The sequence below is a fragment of the Heloderma suspectum genome, chromosome 5 (assembly GCF_057233095.1).
Source record: "Heloderma suspectum isolate Gila_16-S chromosome 5, 16-S_ref, whole genome shotgun sequence".
NCBI lineage: Eukaryota > Metazoa > Chordata > Lepidosauria > Squamata > Helodermatidae > Heloderma > Heloderma suspectum.
The window spans coordinates 24,603,077-24,626,237 of NC_139462.1; the positions used below are offsets into that span (position 1 = coordinate 24,603,077).

The following is a 23,161-nucleotide window of genomic DNA, read 5'->3' on the forward strand; positions in this document are numbered from 1 at the left end:
GGGGGGGGGGGGGGGCTCCAATCTGGCTCTTTAGGGTTCCCTAGATGGCCACATTCCCTTCCCCTGGCCTCACCTCCTTCCTCCAACCACCAATCGTTTGGTGTGTTCCTGGGTTTTGTGCAGTTTTTTCCTCTTTCTAAAAAGTTGGAATGCCTCTCCTAAGGTTCAGTTACTGGCAATAAGACCTTTAAGCTAAAATATCCTGGTATTTTTGGTTGTTTGGTCCAGCCCCCTTTTCCTTCAGGCCCACCCACTGCTAAAATGTGGCCCCCAGGAGCTTCTCCAAAACAGAATTTGACCCTCCAGCTGAAAGAGGTTTTGCACCCCTAGGCTGGAGGGTGATGGAAGCTAAGATATGGTGGTTTTCCTAGTTGGTTGGTTGGTTGGTTCAGACACAGAAACAAACCATGGCTTGGTGCGATGAGGATGAGCCAGGAGGAGCATTGGGCTACACAAATGTCATGGGTGGGGGGAAATACATTGAAGCCACCTAAATTCTATACCATGTTTGCTTAACTTCATGTTGCCCACACCCCATTCTTTCTTTTCATTTTAGATCACAGTAGAAACACAGAGTTGAGCTTTCCCAGATAAAACTAGAAGCCAGAACTTTTGCTATCTCTCCGTCTCCTTTTAAAAAGTTATTAACATTTTGTAGATTTTGACTCTCTGCATTTGCTGTTGCTTTAAAAGCCATCTGGAATTCATTTGCATTATCATACTGACCTTTTCCACAACACACACTTCTCTTAACAGTTTACTCAGTGTTGTCTAATTTGACAATGGTTTGTGACTAGACTGAAAAACAGAATCCGATACCATCATTTGAAGAGGGATTGATGACCACGGTTTGTGCTAACCACGGTTTGCATGATGGCCAAACAATAGTGAAAGCGAACATTCAGCCTCTCAAGGGTGCTGCACTTCGACACTGAAGTCAGTGCTGAGCAGATGGAAAGCTAAAGCAGACAAGCACCTCCAAATTCTGGGTTGTATCCAGTCCTAATATAATTTAAATCCCATTCATTTCAGTGGGTCTACTCTGAATAGGAGTAACATTGGATACAATCCTACAGTTTGGATGTATGTTTGGAAAACTCCAGCCATTGTTAGGATTGTTAAGTTTAGAATCCTAACCATGGCTGAATTTCCAAGCATCCAATGTCTGAATAGAGCCTAAAAAATTTGCAGCACAATCCTATTAGGGATGTGCAAATCCACCCCCATCCAGGCAGCCGCCCAGTCCCTGCCCCCACTCGCCAGTCCCCAGACTGCGCTCGAGCCCCTCCCACACTTGGCAATCAGCCCATACTCACCCCAGCAGCCTCATCGAGCTCTGCAGTCTGCATTTTTTGAAATATAAAATGATTGCAAAAATGCGCATTTTTGCCAATGCGCATATTCAAGCGTGTGCAAAATGCACATTTTAGCAAAAACACACATTTTCATGCATACGCAAATACACGCATTTTTGCAATCACCATTTTATTTTTCAAAAAATGGTGACCATGGAGCTCAATTAGGCCGCCAGGGCAAGTATGGGCCACTCGCAGGCAGGGGGCAGTGGGGGCAGGGGCTTGGCGAGCAGGGCTTGGAGGTGTGGGCAGGGGGGGTTTCGCCAGATTCCCGAAGGGAATTGGACACCCACACCATCAGTACTCAGAAATGCAATATAAACACAGACCTCCCCTTCTCCATGCCACTTCAAAACACATGTTCTAGTTGCCACAAATACCTACTTTTCTCATCATTTTATTTATTTAATTACACTTATACTCCACCTTTCTTGCAAGATGGCATACATAGGGTTCCAGGCAGTCTCCCATCCAAACAACTAACTAGGCCCAGACCACTTTAGCTTCAACAAGTTGCCTGCATCATGGCCCTTCAGACCAGCCCTTGTGCATGGATAATGAATGCATAGACAACTTGAAAACCACTGCTCTCAAGCCTTCTTGATCATGCTGACAGTTACTCTGTACACTTTGGACATTGCAAACACTGGTATTTTAAGAGCAAATCTTTTCTCCATTCCCACTGTCACTGGTGTTCTGTTAAGAGCACAGAGGCTGCAATTCTAAACATATTTAGTCTCATGTATCTACCACTGAAATCAGAGGATCTTAACTTCTGAGTAGGCGGATTTAGCTTGGCGCTGTTAAAAACCAGAGGGCATTGCGAAGTCCCCACCCCACCCTGCCCCCGGCCATCTTCCATATTATTAACTATTGGGGCGATCCATTTCTTTTCTGCCTGAAAAACTCTTGCACAATGAAGCCTTCCCTGCCTAATGAAACATTTTTCCCCCATCCTACGCAAGAACTGTCATGGGGCAAGACACCATTTTGCAAGACATGGAGGCAGAGAGGACAGGAAGGATGCATGCGAATGGTACCATGTCCTCTTTTCAAAAAGCAGTGTAAAAGGTCTCCAACTACACCAGGGCAATCTGTTCAAAAATAGGTAGCATAAATATTACTGATGCTAAATATTACTGACACTCCCCTTGTAAGTTTATTTTTAGCCCAGTGCCTCACATAATTTTCCAAGAAATGAAAGGCAGAAGTCTCTTGAGTTTGAAGCTTCTTATCTTGGCTGTATTTCAACGGAGTGGAAGTTTTTGTGGGGGGTGGAGAGAAGAGAATCACTTGCTGGCTTTCAAATGTCAGTGATAATTGGCTGTTGACATACTTTGGATAATAATTCAAGCAATTTTGGATTATATGAAAAGCATCTGGCCCTGCATTGTGCACTTAAATGGACAGAAATGCCCACTAATTTGGCAATCACTGCATTTGTGTCAAAGTGAAATGGCCTAGGAGCGTGACCAACAGAGGTACATCGTTACATAAGATTAACTGGGCAACAATATCTGGCAAATTTGAGAGATGGGCTCAAGGAGAGAGAAAGCACTGCACTCATAAAACAAACGAATGCTGCAGGGTTATTTTCCACCCTTGGTCTAGAAGACTGTGACCTGTGCTTCAGTGACTGTGTCATGGTTCCCAGCAAGAGGCTAAATGTGCATTCTATGGAAATGGTTCTTCAGTAAATGGGGGCAGATGAAATCAAGGGGAATGCAATTCTGGGGAGTGGATGGGGTGGGTGTGGGAGAATGACAGAATAGAAATAACACAGAAAAGGCACACAAACAACTTTCTACATGTCCTAATTAGGACTCCCCCCCTTCACACACACCCTGGCAGGTCTCAAACTGGTAACCTGAGGGACATTAAGTGGAAATTTACTACACTCAGGCCTATCCAAAACAAGGGAACTGCTGGGTCCAGGGAGAACCTCTATGGAAGGCTCTTTATACTAGTAGGCCACAACAGGACAGGTGATACTCCTTGACATTAAAAAAACAGGCTTTTGGGTCAGGGCTGCCCTGGGTCTAAGAAAATATGGGACCCTGCTTTTTGACTATACAGCACCCTTCCCCAACCTGGCGCCCCCAATACATGTTGGACTACAACTCCCATCATCCACAGCCAGCTGACTGGGGATGGTGGCATTTGTAATTCAACACATCTGGACGGTTTAACGTGTGAAGGTTGAGTGGAGAGGTGCTCAAAAGGGTGGACTGAGAGTAAGGGAACATTATGAGGTATCCTCAAGGACCCGCTGTGTCCTTTTTTGCATCCCATGGTGAGGACAAAATCGCTGGTCTCTGCAGCAAACTTGATGCTTTTGTTAGCGCAGTTCCAGATGAGGTGTCTGACACCACCATCTGCCCAATTTTGTGAGATCAATTTCAGTTTACAGCCTGATGACATGGACAAGGTGCTTCCAGCAATGTGCCCTCTCGATCCTTGCCCCTCCTGGCTAATAGAAGCTAGCTGAGGGGGCATGACTGGGTGGGTCCAGGATGTGGTGAATGCTTCCCTTCAGGAAAGGGTAGTCCCTGCTCTCCTTAAGGAGGCAGTAGTGTGACCACTCCTGAATAAGCCCACTCTGGACCCAACAGTATTCGACAACTACCGCCCAGTTGCAATACCCCTTTCTTAGAGAAGGTTCTGGAAAGGGTAGTGGAAGAACAACTGCAGGCACTCTTGGAGGATACCGATTATCTAGACCCATTCCTGAATGCAGAGTTCCACAGAACAGCAAGGAGAGACAAGAAGGCCTTCTTAAATGAACAATGCAAAGAAATCGAGGAAAACAATAGAATGGGAAAGACTAGAGATCTTTTCAAGAAAATCGGAGATCTCAAGGGAACGTTTTGTGCAAAGACGGGCATGATCAAGGACAAAGAAGGCAGGGCCCTAACAGAAGCAGATGAGATTAAGAAGAGGTGGAACGAATACACAGAAGAGCTACACAGGAAAGATCTTCATGTCCCTGATAGCCATGATAGTGCGGTCACTGAACTTGAGCCGGACATCCTAGGGAGTGAAGTCAAGTGGGCCTTAGGAAGCATTACTAACAACAAAGCTAGCAGAGATGACAGTATTCCAGCTGAGCTATTTAAGATCCTAAAAGATGATGCTGTTAAAGTGCTGCACTCAATATGCCAACAAATTTGGAACACTCAACAGTGGCCACGAGACTGGAAAAGGTCAGTTTACATTCCAATTCCAAAGAACAGCAATGCCAAAGAGTGTTCAAACTACCGCACAATTGCGCTCATTTCACATGCCAGCAAGGTTATGCTCAAAATCCTACAAGCTAGGCTTCAGCAGCATGTGAACCGAGAACTACCGGAAGTACAAGCGGGGTTTCAAAGAGGCAGAGGAACTAGAGATCAAATCGCCAACATTCGCTGGATTATGGAGAAAGCAAGAGAATTCCAGAAAAACGTCTATTTCTGCTTCATTGACTACGCTAAAGCCTTTGATTGTGTGGATCACAACAAACTGTGGCAAATTCTTAAAGAGATGGGAGTACCAGGCCACCTTACCTGTCTCCTGAGAAACCTGTATGAGGGTCAAGAAGCAACAGTAAGAACCAGACATGGAACAACCGATTGGTTCAAAATTGGGAAAGGAGTACGACAAGGCTGTATATTGTTGCCCTGCTTATTTAATTTATATGCAGAGTACATCATGAGAAACGCTGGGTTGGATGAATCACAGGTCAGAATTAAGATTGCCGGGAGAATTATCAACAACCTCAGATACGCAGACGATACCACCCTAATGGCAGAAAGCGAAGAAGATCTAAAGAGCCTCTTGTTGAGGGTGCAAGTGGAGAGTGCAAAAGCTGGTTTGAAACTCAGCATTAAAAAAACTAAGATCATGGCATCTGGCCCCATCACTTCCTGGCATATAGAAGGGGAAGAAATGGAAGCAGTGACAGATTTTACTTTCTTGGGCTCCAAGATCACCGCAGACGGTGACTGTAGCCATGAAATTAAAAGACGCTTGCTCCTGGGGAGGAAAGCTATGGCAAACCTAGACAGCATAGTAAGAAGCAGAGACATCACCTTGCCGACAAAGATTCGTATAATCAAAGCTATGGTTTTCCCAGTAGCAACATATGGCTGTGAGAGCTGGACTGTAAGGAAGGCTGAATGCCAAAGAATTGATGCCTTCGAACTGTGGTGCTGGAGAAGACTCCTACGAGTCCCCTGGACTGCAAGGAGGTCAAATCAGTCCATCCTAGAGGAAATCAACCCTGACTGCTCATTGGAAGGACAGATACCGAAGCTGAAGCTCAAATATTTTGGCCACCTAATGCGAAGAGAAAAGTCACTGGAAAAGACCCTGATGCTGGGAAAGATTGAAGGCAAAAGGAGAAGGGGATGGCAGAGGATGAGATGGCTAGATAGCATCACCGATGCAACGAATATGGACTTGAGCACGCTCCGGGAGAGAGCGCAGGACAGGAAGGCCTGGCGTGCTATGGTCCATGGGGTCACGAAGAGTCGGACACGACTTAACGACTGAACAACAACAACAAGACCCATTCCATTCTGGGTTTTGGCCTGGTTACAGGACTGAATCAGCCTTGGTCGCCCTGATGGATGACCTTTATCGAGAGAGGGACGGGGGAGTGCAGTGCTGTTACTTCTGCTCGATCTCTCATCAGTTTTTGATACCATTGACCATGGTATCCTCCTGTATCAACTCCGTGGGATGGGTATCGGAGGCACTGTGTTACAGTGGTTCCGATCCTACCTGCTGGGCCAATTTCAGACAGTAACACTGGGTGACCATTCCTCAGCCCCTTGGCAATTGAGCTATGGGGTTCTGCAGGGTACCATCTTGTGCCCAATGTTATTTAACATCTATATGAAGCCACTGGGAACAATCAGTAGGAGATTTGGAGCCAAGTGCCATCAGTATGCTGATGACACACAGCTCTATCTCCCTGTGACATCTGAATCAGGAGAGGCTGTGCAAGTCCTGGACCAGTGCCTAGACTCAGTAATGGGCTGGATGACGGCAAATAAACTGAAACTGAATCCTGGCAAGATGGAAGCCCTGTGGGTGAGTGGTTCCCGAGTCCAGGAGAAGGCCTCATTGCCTGTTCTGGATGGGGTTGCACTCCCTCTGAAAGATCAGGCCCATAATTTGGGGGGACTCCTAGATCCATCATTGTCTCTGGAGGCCCAAATAAGCATGGCAGCTTGGAGTGCCTTTTGCCAGCTTCAGCTGGTTCACCAACTACGGCCTCTCCTGGACAGGGATAACTTGGCCACAGTGGTACAGGCGCTAGTAACCTCAAGACTGGATTTCTGCACTCTATGTGGGGCTGCATTAAGGCTGCTACGGAAGCTGGAGCTAGTGTAGAAAGCAGCAGTTAAGCTATTGTTGGGAGCTGCCAACATCCCTTTTCAGCATGTAGCTCCTTTGCTGAGGGAATTGCACTGGCTGCCTATCGGCTACCGGGCCAGGTTTAACATTTTAGTACTAGTGTACCAAGCCCTAAACATGCCCTTGGGACCAGGATACCTGAGAGAGCGTCTTCTCCCTTACTGACCTGACTGGTCACTGAGGTCATCGGAGGGCTTGCTCCTTGTGGTTCCACATGGACCTATGGCCCGACTGGAGTCCATCAGAAGCAGAGCCTCTCCCTACCCCTACCCCTAAACTCCCTACCCCTAGAGGCCAGGCAGGCACCAACACTGTGTTGTTTCTGGCGCCTCCTGAAAACAGCACTGTTCCAGGAGGCATTCCTTACTTGACCAGTCACGATTTCTATTGGCATTCTGTTTGATTGCCAATGGATAAAGGCAGGATTTTAAGGTAGCGTTTTACTCTTTTTATTCTTTTGCTGCTTTATCTTTTGTGTTCACCCCCCTGAAATCTGTTTCAGATATGGAGCAGTATACAAATATTGTAAATACGTAGGTAGGTAGGTAGGTAAGACAGGAGGGAATTGTTGGGAGCCTGACAGAAAGTGAGGGGATATCAAAGGGCCCAAAGCTAAGGTTGCTAATCTCAGGCTCCAGAAGGGCAATGGTCATCCCAACTGGAGGAAGGCTACTCTAACCACTACACTCTACTGGCTCTCCCACCCTTTGTGCCCATACAGAAGAGTATTTGGTGTATGAGCTAGTGAAAGGGTTTTATATCACATTACCAATCCCTGATTCACTCAGTTTGGCACAATCTGATTACAACAGATTAGCACTTCATTAAGTGACTCGGAGGAATTTGACTATGTGGAAGCAAAAGACCTTAATCTCAAGTGAATCAAGCCCAGTCATAGCTGCAATGGTTCAGCCAGATTCCTGTTCCTAGCCACATATAATCTCAGGGCACAACAGCCTTTCCCCAACGCACCAGGGAAGCAACAAAAACCACCTGCCCAGGTCCACAACTTTGGTTTTTAGAAGGACGCTGGACCGCAGCTCTGACTAAAGAGTGCCAAATTTTGATAAACCTTTAAAGCAATACTTGAGATTAAACCAATCCAATTAATTGACTATTTCTTTTAAATCATGGGTGGGGAATCCCATGGCCCTCTGGATGCTGTAGGACTACAACTTCCATCATCCCTGACCACTGGCCATGCTAGCTGGAGCTGATGGGATGTGAAGCCCAACAACTTCTTGAAAGCCACTCTTGTTTTAAATTATTTATCACCTTTCGCTTTCCCTGATGATTGGCATCCAACACCATAAGAATAACATATCTACCAAAGAAGGCACTGTACAGAGGTATAAATGGTAGGGTTTGTAGTTAAACATTCTCCAGAACCTTATCTAAAAATATTAGTGTGATTAAAATCATTATGCAGGATTGATATGACAACATCATCCAAACAAGAGAGCAATTAACTGCCTGCATTATTACCTTGGCCTACATTCTTGCAATTAGAGTTGGGACAAAATATGAGTGGCAGGAGTGAGCAATGAAAGATAAAAAAGAAAGAGAAGCAAAGTGCATGCAAACAGGTATACCCACCCACACTTCTCCTTGCAACAGCAGCTTGGGCATGATCTGTAAAACAGGTGGAAGGATGACTACCTCAGGAAATGTAAGTACATTGTGCCTGATCAGACCACGGGCGCTCATATTCCAGGATCCTGTCTTTGAGAATGACTAAATCTGAGGTGTTTCCCAAGACGTTGCAAAACCTCTGCAACTATTGAACAACCTCTCTCTGACGTTCTTCCACTCAGTCAGGAGGGTGAGTCATAAGCAGGTGTCCACCTTTCATTCAGGACTATTCTACACCATGCAAATGTGTAGAATAGAAATGTGTTCTACCGTTTTAATTGGCTTTTTCCCAAGCTCTACCAAAAAACAAACAAGGAAACAAACACCACTGGCATTTCAACAGCAAGATGTTCCAGAGGTATCCTGTTATTTTCTTTTGCTCTACATACTTTGGCTTCTACTGAGGCAAAAGAGAGGACTAAGATGCAGCAGCTGGGCTGTTTTTCTTGGCGATACACTGTGCACATGTCCGCTCTTGGAGAGCACTCCTTGTGGCCAAATTGTTCTGCAGAACTGCAACGCTTGAATACACAAAACACTGGCCTTGTAAAAGTGGCCACCTTGCCAATTTTGGATGGAACGTCGTACTTTCACTCCTCTAAGGGGATAGCTTGTCGCTATTAAGAATGAACTCGTTACCCTGGATTTGGGCAGCTGATTGAGCTAGGACTGTTTCTTGTCATATATTCTGTACACACTGATTCTGCCTCATTTCTTCCACTGGAAGTACACATGAGACCATGAGGGAAGGAACATGATGTGATTATTCCTTTACAGTAGGAGTGCTGAAACTCTTAGAGCCCGAGGGCCCAACCCAATTTCGGAGAAGTTCTCAGGGCCTGCATTACAGAGGTGGGTGCGGCCGAAGACAAAAGGGGCAGAACCAAAATAGTAGAAATATAAAAAAATACCAGCATATTTCAGTTTGAAGTTCTTACTGCCGGTAATTAGGAAACGCATTTCAACCTTTTAGAAAAAGGAGGGAAAACTGTGCAAATGCTGGGAAACCACCAAACGGTCGGTGGATGGTGGGGGGAAGTGCCCAGAGGGCCAGATTGGAACCTCAGGTGAGTTGGATATGCAGGGCTGGCCCAAGACATTTTGCTGCCTGAGGTGAAGGACAAAACAGCATCTCTCACATGTACAGAAGCTGGCTAGACTGGCAGATGAATCTTAATTCAACACTGGCAACAGGACAACATCCTCCACTGCACCTGAGGGCAGGTGACTAGCTTAGGGGGCACAGGGCACCCACAGATATCTGTTCCTCACCTTACAGCTTCTGCTGCCTGAGGCAGCCGCTTCATTCTGTTCAAAGGTAAGGCCATCCTTGCATTTATGGTCCCCAAGCCTGAGGTTCAACACCCCTGTTTTACAGTCTATGTTTGTCTCAGGCCTTCTAGAAGAAGATAAAAGAGAGGGGAAGACCTATAAAGCAGGGTAACACGCAGACACTTTGCTGCCTGAGCAAAGGACAAGAAGGTGCCCCCTCCTATTCCATGTACAAAAGCTCACTGGACTGGCAAACGATTTTGATGATCAGACAGCATCCTCTACTGTAGCAGCAGGCTAATGTAGGGGGCACAGAGCAGATCCCATGGGTCACAGGTGTCTCCTCCAACACTTTGCTGCTATCTCCCAGCATTTGCCGCCTGAGGTGACTGCTTCACTTCTGCCTAATGGTAGGGCTGGCCCTGGTAACAGGTCCATGAAGAAAGAACTTGACTAAGGAGGTTTAAGAAAGAAAGAAAGACAGACAGACAGACAGACAGACAGAAGACAGAACTGAATCCCTTGTTGTAGGTTGGGTTTCAGGATGCTCTTAAATTTGGAAAAGATGAAGACTCTGTTCAAGAGCAGTGCTTATAAACTATTCACCACAGCCATCTATATAACGAGCTGAACATAGAAAGTTGCTTTGAAATGAATCAGACCATTCTTCCACCTAGTTCAGTCCTGTCTACTCCCAACTGGGAGCATCTCTCCAAGATCTTTCCCAGCCTTTCTATATGGGATCTTGGGTTTGAAACCTTGAACTCAATGCATGCAAAACATGTCTGCCACCACTGAGCGATGGGTCCTCCACTTGGAAGACCGGCCCTACCAAACACCACCAAATCCCACCAAAATCCAACCGCAGATATATCGATTTAGGTGTTGAGTCAACACCCTTCTGGCTTCAGGTTGTCCTCTCATATTTCCCTTTGTTTCATCTTAGAAATGCATAGCTAGTTCCAGCAAATATCAAAACACGAGGTCATCAACAACACTATTTGCATATTGCATAAATAAAGTCCCTCAAAGATCCTTTTATTGCTGCCCACTGTTCAGCGCTCTTCAGATTCCAGAGTAACATAAACAAGCAAGTCACAAGGGGCAAGGAAAAGGCACCAACACAGGCTTACTGAGATAGGCAGCAAAACATCCTCAAAGAAAAGCATTCTTGTCCTGGAGAACAACTAGCAACCTGAAGCTATTAAAGGAATTTCAGCAGCATAAAAAAATGCAAATAATTTGGCAAGAGAAAGAAGAAAAGACTGTAAGCAAGGAGGAAGATACTATAGTACCTGTTATTTTTGTAAGAGCATCCCAATAATATGTCAGCCTTCCCCAACTTGGTGCCCTCCAGATGGTTTGGACTTCAATTCCAATCAGCCCGAGCCAGCATGGCCAGTAGTCAGGAATGCTGGGAATTAGAGTACAAGACATCTGGAGTCCACCAAGTTGGGGAAGGCTGATATAAAGACTGAAATTTAAAACTGTTCGTATCAGGATACAGGGCTTATTGCTTCTAAATTCTACAACAAAACTGATAAAAAAATACAATGAATATTGCCTGCATTTTAAAATAAACACACCACCAGCTTCGGAGGTCACATAACCTCATATAGTGCATAACCACAGCGGAAGTACAGCTTTAATATCCAAACCAATGTATCAGTCATCATGGGCTCAAGTTGCAGGAAGCCAGATTCCAGCTGAACATCAGGATTCCTGACTGTTAGAGCAATACAACAATGGAACCAACTGCCTAGGGAGGTGGTGGGTTCTCCCACACTGGAGGCATTCAAGACGAGGCTGGACAGCCATCTGTCAGGGATGCTCTGACATGGATTCCTGCATTGAGCAGGGAGTTGGACTTGATGGCCTTGTAGGCCCCTTCCAACCCTACTATTCTATTATTCTATGGCTTATTTGTTAATATAAACTCACACACCCAAACTAGTACTCTGACTAAACCATCCCAGCACACCCTGACCTGGTCCACATGGGCAATTGTTGGGTTAACTCTGGGCTGTTTAACCCATAAACAACCCAGAGTTTCCAAGTTCACACGTCATGAAACAACCTTGTAACGGGGTGTTCCTGGGTTGTTAATTAACAGCAGAAATGATGAGCCCGAGGCTCACACATACCACTCATACCCATAATTCCTGGGTTAAACAATGTGTAAACTGGGTTGGCATGCCCATATCATGCTATATCAATATGGTATTGCAGTATTACCCTGTATGCTCGACTCAGTGGTAGCTCAGGGTTTTTGGGGGCCCTTGGGCAAGGCACACTCAATGGACCCCCTCCATCAGTAAGTCCAACTTCTCACCACCATTGTCACCAGCTGTTCTTGTTCTTGCTCTTCCTCCTCTTCCTCCTCCTCCTCAGTATTGCTACTGCTTGCTTGCCTGGCAAGGAGAGAGCCAGCGGGTAAGTAGGCTGCCCCTTTTCTCACCACCACCATTGTCTGGGCCAGAGTAAGAGGCAGATGAATAAGCAGATTGCAATGGAGAAGAGGAGTCAGTCCAGGGGGCTCTTGTCACTGGGCCCCTGCTGGGATGTGGGCCCTTGGCAGGTGCCCAACTATGCCTGACCTTGATGCCAGCCTTGGCTTGACTGTTGGCCCAGCACAACAAATCTAAGGCAGGTTCAAGTGACAAGGATATTCTCCATATTTAGCTTCTTGCCCCTGATCGTTCCTGCATCTCTGATATATAAACAGGCCTGCTAGATATATGTAAATGGTCAACCTTACACTGAGTCTGACAATTGGTCCAGCTAGCTCAGTACTGTATACTCTGGCTGGCAGAGGCTTTCCAGGGTCCGAAGCAGACGGTTTTTCCCACCAGCCCAATTATCTGAGATCCTTTTAGCCAGAGAGGGCAAGGACTGAATCTGGAATCTTCTATATACAAAGCATGTGCCCCAACAATGAGCTATGGCCCCTCCTGCAAAAACTCTGAAATGCAAAGAGACCGGCAGTATGCCTGCCACTCACTTGCCCAGTTAAGAAGATCCTTTTTACAGGAGAATCATTACGCTGGATTTAAAAGTGTTGTCCCTCCAAGGGCAGAAGGCATTAAGAACGTTTGGAATCAAATGCACTGTCTAGGCACTAAGATAATAAAATGAAGGGAATGGAAGGTTAGGCTTAATATACACAAACACACTGACAGGTCTACTGAACTGTTTGTGTGTCTCCTGTGGACCTATTACAAAATAAACATCTTAAAATCTCACTGAATATTAGTGAAGTCATTAGGTGGAACAATGTACTATGCGCAAGTTCTCTAGGTGGAGAATACAGTGATCTAAAGGTTTGTATATTGTGTGTCTTAATAAAATCTAAAATGTTTACATTGTTTCCACATTTTAATACTCGTTAAAGGCGTATTGTGTTTATAAAACTCTTCTGTGTTTTAAGAATTAATTTAATAGGTTTAAAAGATTGTAAATTGTTGGTATGTTAATGGAGTCTGAGATGTTTACATTGTTTCAATGTTTTAATATCTCTGATAGAACTTAATGTTTTATGTTTCATGTTTTAAAATAATTACATTAAACATGCAGCTAGAAAGGAATTTTGTGTAATAATTATGAAAAATAAAATAAACGCATTATTCGGGGTAGAGGAGAAGAGCATGCATTCTCTTTTAGCTTTTCATGGTCTATTTCCATGGTTTCTTTCAAGATGAGCATTGCCATATAATTTCCCAGTTTTTTCAGATTCACACGTCTCTTTCCCTGACAGACCAATGAATGCTTTAACAGGTTCAGAAGTTTATAAAACTGCTGGGGACTTGAGGGCTGACCCACAGAGGTATCCAGTGGCAACTTGCACATGTGAATGGGACATCACAGATGCAACGCAACACACAGAACATTTACATCACTTCAGTGGAGTCAGCTCACACATGCTTAGTGGTTAAGATGCTGAACTGCAGACCGGAAGGTCAGCAGGACAGCAGTTCGAGACCCGAGTGCCGCGTGACAGAGTGAGCTCCCGTCTTCAGTCCCAGCTCCTGCCAACCGAGCAGTTCGAAAGCAAGAAATTGCAAGTAGATAAATAGGTACTGCTTCGGCGGGAAAGGTAACACCTCGTGCACCTCGGTGTTCAGTCATGCCAGCCACATGACCACGGAAGCATCTTCGGACAGCGCTAGCTCTTCGGCTTAGAAATGGAGATGAGCACCACACCCTAGAGTCGGACACGACTTGTTGGGGACACCTTTTACCTCAAGCATACACTAATCAAGTGTAGAGAAAGCAAGTGATTGTATGTATGTGTGAACCAGCCCTCAGATTTGTACCTTGGTTAAGAGACAATATACTTATGTATTCAATGCAGAAATGGGAACAGCTTATGAACTGATAAAACCAGAATGAAAATCAGCCACAAAAAAAGCAAAAAAAGAAACCTGGGCAAAAAATCAGCCTCTGATTAACTGTTGCAAATCCAGTCATCATACCTCATAGCAACAAATTTTGAGGGCTTAATTCTATATTGTAAAAAAGGAGAAAAAAAGAAGAAGACCAAGGATCCATGATCATGAGAACTTGTGTTTTGAAAGTTTGAGCTTATTCTTGGTTTTCATGGTATGTCCACACTGGATGTTATCCGTAAGAACTTAACCACTGATTTGTTCTAGTAAGTCAACTAGTCTATTGTTCAGTCAGCACCTAACGCTGCATCCTGGCCTAATTTCTGCTCCAAACTGGGAATTTCTCTTAAGCAAGGAACTTACCGAAAACAGTTGGGCCCAAAAACTGTAGCAAGATTGGAAACGTTCATTTTGTTCTCAGAGTGATGCTCAGCAACTCTCCTCAGGAACTGGCAAAGGTACTTAAGGAGGCAATAGTGGGCCTCTGGCAACTGCCTCAGGAGTTCTCTCAAACTATTAGCGTTCAGACCATAATTTGGGGTGTCTGTAGAGAGCAGGAAAAAAAAGGAAAAGACAGATAAAGCTATGCACACTCTGTGCGAAAGATCAAATTCAAAATGGGGAACACATAGCAGTGTTAGACCCAAAGACTGGATTGGTGCATTTTTGTTTTTGTTTTTGTTTTAAATTCATTTCTATACCACCCAATAGCCAAAGCTCTCTGGGCGGTACACAAAAATTAAAACCACAAAGAGCAGCATAAAACAATATAAAATATGAAAGCTTAAAACCACAATATAACACTACAACCAGAATAAACCCTAGCAGCAATGCAGAGATGTAAAATTGAGAAAGTAGGCTTGAGTGGGCAGTATGGGAAGTACATCACTGCACAAAGCTGCTCTCCATGGTCTCGGGCAAAGATCTTTCACATCCCCAGTTCCTTGTTCTTTCCCCTTTTTAAACTGGAGATGCCAGGAATTGAAACTGTACTCTTCTGCATGCAAAGCACGTGCTCTACCACTGAGTTATGCAGTTGTACAACTCACGTAACATAGTTGTGGTGGTGACATTCTGGGCAACTACAGTGGGGCGGAGAAGGGAGATTCTGGGCTTCACAGAAGTAATCATGTAGCCACCTCATCAGGAGCACAAATCAGCCTAAATCTAGGGATGGGGGAGAAATTCATTTGGCTCACATTTTAATGAGAACTTACCTAATTTTGCACTTTTGGATCAATATACGAACCAAAACTCAGTTATTTTTTGAAATTTGCAGTTCCCCAAATTTTGCAGTGGAGTTCTCAAATAAAAAACTTATTTATTTATTTATTATTTATTATTAAATTAATTGCCCATCTGGCTGGTCACCCAGCCACTCTGGGCGATGTACAACATACAATAAAACAGTTTAAAACAATAAAATTCTACAATAAAAACATTTTCTAAAATACCCTAACCCACCCCAAATGCCTGCCTGAACAACCACGTTTTTAATGCACGACGGAAGCTCATTAAAGAGGGGGCATGACGGAGTTCCCTAGGGAGGGAGTTCCACAGAGTGGGGGCCACCACAGAAAAGGCCCTTTCCCTCGTCCCCACCAGTCTAGCTGTCCTGGCTGATGGGACAGAGAGAAGGCCATCCGAGGCTGATCTTGTTAAGCGGCCTGTCTGGTGCTGCTGGAGGCGCTCCTTAAGATAGGCTGGGCCGGAACCATATAGGGTTTTAAAGGTCAAAACCAACACCTTGAATTTGGCCCGGAAAACAACTGGTAACCAGTGCAACTCCTTCAGCACTGGAGTGATGTGATCTCGCCGGCGGCTGCCTTTAATCAGGCGAGCCGCCGCGTTCTATACCAGCTGCAGTTTCCGAACCGTCTTCAAGGGTAACCCCACGTAGAGCGCATTACAGTAGTCTAAACGAGAGGAGACCAGGGCATGTACTACCGATGGGAGCAGATGGTCGGGAAGGAAGGGGCGCAGCCGCCGTATCAGATGGAGCTGATACAGCACTGTCCGGCTCACAGCTGACACTTGAGCCTCCATGGACAGCTGGGAGTCCAAAATGACCCCCAGGCTGCGGACCTGGGGTAGCCGTACCCCATTCAACACCAGGTCAACATCCCCTAGCCTCCTCTTGTCTCCCACCAAAAGTACCTCAGTCTTGTCAGGGTTCAGCTTCAGCTTATTCCTCCCCATCCAGCCAGACATTTGGACAGGGATTCTACGGCCAACCTTGGTGAAGATTTGAATGAGAGGTAGAGCTGTGTGTCATCCGCATATTGATGACACTGCACCCCAAACCTCCTGATGATAGCCCCCAGCGGCTTCACATAGATGTTAAATAGCATCGGGGAGAGGATGGAACCCTGTGGCACCCCACAAGTGAGCGGCCACGGGTCCGAAAGCTCCTCTCCCAGTGCTACCCTCTGGTACCTGCCGGAAAGGAAGGACCGGAACCACCGCAATACAGTGTCTCCAATGCCCAACCCCTCCAGGCAGTCCAGGAGGATACCGTGGTCAACGGTATATACAAATGTTATGCAAATATTTGTATATTAAGGTAAAGTACACACAAAAATTACACACAAAAATGGGTTAGGGTATTTTGTAAAATGTTTTTATTGTAGAATTTTATTGTTTTAAACTGTTTTATTATATGCTTTGTACATCGCCCAGAGTGGCTGGGTGACCAGCCAGATCAGTGATTAATAAATTTAATAAATAAAAATAAAAATAAATAAAAATGTATATATCTGTGGAAAAACTGTTCAAAAATGCATTATATTAGGAAGATTGTTTGCACAAATCTGGGCAAAACTGCATACAAAAATTAGTGTGCATACAAATTTCTAGTGTGCATATCAATCTGTATGTGAACTAAAAAAAATATTCTCAAAGTTCAAGACAAACTGAACTTAAGACTGGAAAAATGAGAAACTGAGAGAAACCGAAATTAACAGATTTATCCACCCTTGCCTAAATCTTCTCAAACTGTATCCACCACACTAATTTGGCCATCTGAACCAACAATGAAAGTAAGATATGTGCAATAGCACTCAAAATCTCTTGGGTGTCTCTAATATTAAGAATTAGTCCACATACAACCCTCTTGGGGGGTGTTTCGAAGACCCCAGTGCTACCAATAAAAAGGCACTGTGCAGCTATTCTATTGGATCCTTAAGGGATTTTTAATGGTAAGAAAAAAGTTAGAAGAAGCTGTGGGAAAACACGGAAGGGTTACAAATGGAAGACGACGACGACGTCTGGACCCCACATAAAATTCTCTGAATGAGAAAGGGCCATTGCACAATAAAAGCCTCATCCGGAAACACGGAAGGATAGAATGAGTGGAACCAACCTTCTTGTGATCCTCTTGATCAGGAGCAGGGTCGGGGTCAGCATCACTGGGCAATTGCCATGGCCCATGCTGCAGCAGAAGACCCACTGTTGACTTCTGCCCTGCTGTTCCTATCCTCACGGGTTCACCTGCCCTCTCCAAATGAGGAGAATGGAGACCTCATGTCTCTCTCTGGGCAATGGGGCAGATTAGGCACAGAGGGAGGGGGCAAGCAAACAGGCAGCAGCAGTGAGGTGGCAGGCCCACTGTGAGGGCCCATAGATGGAATCTTGCCAAAGGGCGCCGCCTTCCCCCAACCTGGTGCCAGCACTGACCTTGACTGTTAGAAGATGAAAGCAGACTGCAGCAATACTGGGGGTTAGTCCTAGTATATTCTCCCCCTCACTACACACACCCGGGACAGACCACCACCACCACCACCACCCTAGCCACCACCTGTCGTCACTGCTGGAATAACCGTGTAAGAATCAAGCTAGCTGTTCTGAAAAGGGCATTTTTTTTAGGATAAAAGCTGTGCTTGCAATTGATCAATACCACAATACCATCAGCTGCCATTACATCTCACGCAAGCAATATTCCTATATGCTCAGGTTTAACGCACTCTTGGCAAAAGACTAACTCTAATCTTAGGTACAATCCTAGCTTGAACACACTTCCAAGTTCTGGCAGGAAAGCCTCGTGACTTTGTGTCAGAACATTCTCAGTTCAAATTCCAAATCCCAAAGTCCACTAAATAAGCCTAAATCAAAGTAGCTGGAGAATCTGAGACAGCTACGTGTGCTGTTTTGAAAAGGGCCTAGTGCCTAGCATGCTGCAAGTGCTTATCAAATGACACAGGCGGACATTATGTTATGAGGTTGCTGTCTTGCGGCTGGAGGCTTGTGGCTACAGCTATTACATCTTCATTAACTCAATGAACTGAACAGCTGTGGTACTGATATAATATCCTCCCATTTAAAATAGGAGGATGCCCAACTCAAAACTAACAGGACAAGCCTTTTTATGGGCGGGTAGAGACATCCATTTATCACATATCTCCAGCTGATATGTGGGAAAATGTTCTTCACAAGACAAGAAGCTAGATGATTCACTTACCAAATAGCCAAATGCACACCATCCTAGACTGATAAACAGTCACATGTATTTACTCCAAAACATTGATGTCAGATGCTTTTGACTTGAGATGCCAGGGATCGAGCCCAGGACTTTTGGCATGCAAAGCATATGCTTCACCATGGAGCTACATTCTGTCCCCAGTTGAGGCTTCCTTTCTCCCCAAATCACAATGATCAAGTGGCTGGAGCAACTCCCTTATGCAGAAAGGTTACAACAGCTGGGATTGTTTAGACTGGAAAAAAGGAGGGTAACGGAGACATGATAGAGGTGTACAAACCTATGCATGGTGTAGAGAATGTGGACAGGGAGACATTTTTCTTCCTCTCATAATACTAGAACCCGGGATCATCCCATGAAGCTGATTGGTGGGAGATTCAGGACAGATAAAAGGAAGTACTTCTTCACACAGCACATATTTAAACTATGGAATTTGCTGCCACAAGATGTAGTGATGGCCACCAATTTGGATGGCTTTAAAACAGGATTAGATAAATTCCTAGAGGAGAAGACTATCAATGGCTACTCGTCCCAATAGCTATACACCACCTCCATGATCAGAGGCAGTGAGCCTATGTACACCAGTTGCTGGGAACAGTGGGAGGACAATGGGAGGACATTTGCTTTGTATGCAGGAGATCTGCATTTCAGTCTCTGGTATTTTCAGCGAAAAGGATCTCAGGTAGAAGGGCAAATCTGCCTGAGAGCATTTCTACATGAGGCTTTTATTGTCTGCTTGTGATTGCTCAGTCATGGTCATTTGTGAGTCCTTTACATGACGTTGTCATCCTCCAGGGGCTCTCCTGCTCTTTGCAACCATTTCCCTGGCTTTTTTTTTGATCAAGGAAAGTGTGGTAATATTTAGAAATTACAAAATTAGACTCTCCTGTAATTATGCAATTCCACTATACCCCAGCGCCATCTAGTGGTTGTGTAATGAAACATATAGAAAGGCAGAGAAAGAAAAACTGCATTAAAAACATTAAAAACTGCATTAAAGGAGCCAATTTTAATCTCACAAAGAATCTGGAAGCAGAAGCCTCGGTAAAGGTGTGGGTTAAAAGCTTCATGTAGAAAAGCCCAGAGAACTGTAGACCTAAGCAGAGGATACTTCACTAGCCATCTTCTTAGAGCTAGGTAGATGACATTTAGCTAGCCATCTACCTAGATGCTGGGTAAGATAGATGGTACTTTGCAAGATGGGCCTATGCTGTGACTCAGCATAATGCAATTTCATATTATCACAAACAAATATGCTGCATATCCCTCTCTTAACAAGTTGTGAAGAGCAGACGTTTGGGAACATAGCATGGGCTTCCGTGCTGCCTCTTGTACATGGTTTCCTTGCTCCACTTCATATTTTTTCTCTATGCGTAGTTTGCCGTGACATCCAGCTCTACACATTATGATTAGCAGCACCTCACCTCCAAACTGTGGTCGGCAAACCATCTTCAAACCATAGGGCTAGCGCAGCAGGAACTAGCGGTTCCTGAAACTGGAAACGAGTGGCAACTCTTGTTTCTGGAATGGGGCAGGTCAGTGGAGCTGGCCTGTTCCATTCTGGAAATGTGTGCTTCCATTCATTTCTGGGGGTTTTTCAGGAACTGTGAGTTCCTGTTGCACTAGTGGTTGGTTCTGCTGGCGCAACAGAACCAGCAGAAGCGAAGCAGCAACACAGGATACCGCCCATGGCTTCACACCATGGTTTGGAGGCAAGGAGCTAAATGTAGTTTGCCAGTTCAGATGTCTTGGCAAACTACAGTTCGAGGGAAAAAACAGAAAGTAGAGGAAACTCATGCAGAAGTGGGAAGGAGGGAGACTGTGAGCCCATAGGATGCTTCCGAATCGCCATGCCATGGCTGGGAAGACTAAGTTGGTGACATGTGAACCGGGATTTGGGTGATCATTATGTCTTTCATATATCGTTCAGAACCTTAGAGAATAGCAGGTTTAAATAAATGGGGAAGCCAGACCTATTGAGTTAGACTTCTCCAGTGCCAACTGACTGAAGTTTCTGATTAAAGCTACCTTGACTACAGAATATTTATATCCTGGAGGAGATTAACACCTTGCTGGTTTTTCCAAGGGATAAACAGGGCCTTTGTTAAAATGGAAAAGTACCAAATGGGCTGAAGTGTCAGCAGGGGGTTGTAAGAGATAATTAGCTCTCCAAGGTATTTCCTAATCAGGCAGATAGCCAAAAAACAAGCGTCTCTTAGGAAATAAGATTGGGTCTTACCATTTATAATGGAGCCTTTGTAGTAACTATGACTAATAATTCTCCTCAACGGAAGGGTGGTGTAGGGTACTGGCCAAAAGAATGACCTGGGAAGTTCCCAGTATAAATTTCATTTTAGCTGCACACCCATGATGTATCCTTAGGTAAGCCATGTGTTTATCACTTTTATTTGGCTATTCGAGAATATTTGCCAAGAATACTTCAAGACAACCCAGATATGACGTCTGGTGTTTGTAGGCAACAAGGCTATCAATTGTTCTGCACATTTGACTGGGATGGGAGAGGGGGCCTTCTTGGAGGCTGCTTCCAGGCTCTGGAACGCCCTTCCAAAGGAGGCTACCTTGGCCCCCTCTCTGTTGTTCTTCTGCCAGCAGACAGAGACGTTTTTATTCAGGCAGGCCTCTGGCATACAAGCCGAAGGGTTTTCAAACTGATGGGTGCCGTTCATTTCTTTTATTGTGCTTCTAACTTATTTGTTTTTATGTTGTGCTTTAATTAAGATTTTGTTTTTAATCTGCCTTGAGCTCCACTGTTTGGTGGAAAAGCAGGATATAAATTAAATAAATAACGATTGTTCTGGTCTCTGCAGCTTGTTAAGAGAGAAGCAGACAGGATGCGGCCTTATGAACATGTGAAACTGCCTTACATTGAGTCAAGCCATGTATATCAATTGAAATAGTTACTTTTAAAGTTATAATATGTTCTTTTCTCTCCTTTCTTCTCATTTCCATTATTTTGTTTTGTTGAAATTCACAATAAAAAATTAATCAGAAAAAACATTGAGTCGAGTCGTTGGTCCATATAGCTCACTACCAAGTACCTAGACTGACAACAACTGTCCAAGGTTGCAGGCAGACAGGTCCTTCTGCCCAAGATCCTTTTAGCTGAATAAGCTGAGATATGATCATCCGAATACCGCCAACGATCTTCTTGAGATGCTGCTCAAGTGGGGCCATAGCTCAGTGTGACAGAGCACATGCTTTGCAGGCAGAAGGTCCCAGGTTTGATCCCTGGCTTCTCCAGGTAGGGTGAGGAAAAGAATCCTGTCTGGAACCCTGGAGAGCTGCTGCTGCCAGTCAGTGTCGACAATACTAGGCTAGATGGACCAATGGTCTGACCCAGTCTAAAGCAGCTTCCTACGTACTCAACGCTGGATGGCCATACAGTCGCTAATATTTTACGGGCTTGTCACCAGTATTTAAAAGTTTTCATTCAAAGGGGAACTGAGGATTTCCATTTGTCAGGTAATAAATGAGCTAAAGAAGAGAAAGGTTATGCTACAACAGCACTTGTCCTCTCCCAACCAGCAAGTCGACTGCAGAGAATATTGGGGTCTTCTCTCAGGGTTAGGGTATATGACCAAATATAATCAGCAGGCAGGGTGGTGATGGTAGAAAAAGAGGTAGTACCAGGGTCTTCTCAGTGGTTGCTCCCAGGCTCTTGAACACCCTGCTGATGGGGGGCTAGGTTGGTTCCCTCTGTGTTGTTCTGCTGGCAAGCAAAGATATTTTCAGGCAAGCCTTTGGCATGTAAGCTGGTCTGTTGCTGATGCAGGTTCTATCTGTCTGGGTGCTGTTTTTATTTCTTTACAGCGCAATCCTATCGCAATCGACGGTTGCCTCCGAGCCCAGGGCCAACCCCCTATCCAGTGCAGGGCGGAAGGAGTGATGAGGAGCACATCTTCTCTCTGCTCCCACCACCCTGCTTTTGTGTCTAGACAGCCAATTTCGGCTATCTAGCCACAGGACTTCAGAGCATGGGGGGAGGTGGCTGGACAACACATAGGAAGTGTCGTACCGGCACTTCCGACCTACCCCCCCCCCGAGGAATGCCCCATTTCCCCCGCTCCACGCTGCTCTTCCGAAGAAAAGAGCACAGGGCTGATCTGCGCTGCCTATGAGGAAGCACAGAAGGGCGTGAGGGTGGGTTCTCCAGGAACTGACCTATGCTATGGCCGTCTAGCCGCTGACTAGCGGCCATAGGATTGTGCCCTTAATTGTTATGTTTTGTAATTGTATTTTTAAATCTATTTATTTTTATGGTTGTTTTAACTACGTTTTTATTTTAATCTTATTTTTATTATTGTTAGCTGCCTCGAGCACCATTTTTTCGGTGGAAAAGCAGGGTATATATCAAATAAATACATAAATTGAGATAATTTAAGAGTGTCTTCAGAGGATTACAGGTACAGGCTGTGCGAGCCTCTTTCCGCACCTCTGTGAAAAACAAAGTTACACTGAAGGGACACACAAGCTATGGATGACAAAACAGTTTGCACCCAACTTCCTTTCACAGATGCATGGCAAAGAATGCTTAGGGTACTATCTTGTCATGCTACCTGAAGCTGCTCCAATGCCTTAAATATCCCCTACTCTGCAAAATAAGAGCATTGCAGAAAGTC

The 23,161-nt window shown here is 45.0% G+C and overlaps 1 protein-coding gene across 3 annotated transcripts in view; it reads right to left on the reverse strand.

Moving 5' to 3' along the window:
* The window catches only part of FAM13A (family with sequence similarity 13 member A), a 196,142-nt gene that overhangs the window by 155,426 nt on the left and 17,555 nt on the right, over positions 1-23,161 (reverse strand). For all 3 annotated transcript variants that reach the window (XM_084855625.1, XM_084855624.1, XM_084855623.1), the window contains one exon: positions 14,411-14,591. In XM_084855625.1, the coding sequence (XP_084711751.1) occupies positions 14,411-14,591 (181 nt within the window). The remainder of the gene's footprint in view (positions 1-14,410; positions 14,592-23,161) is intronic.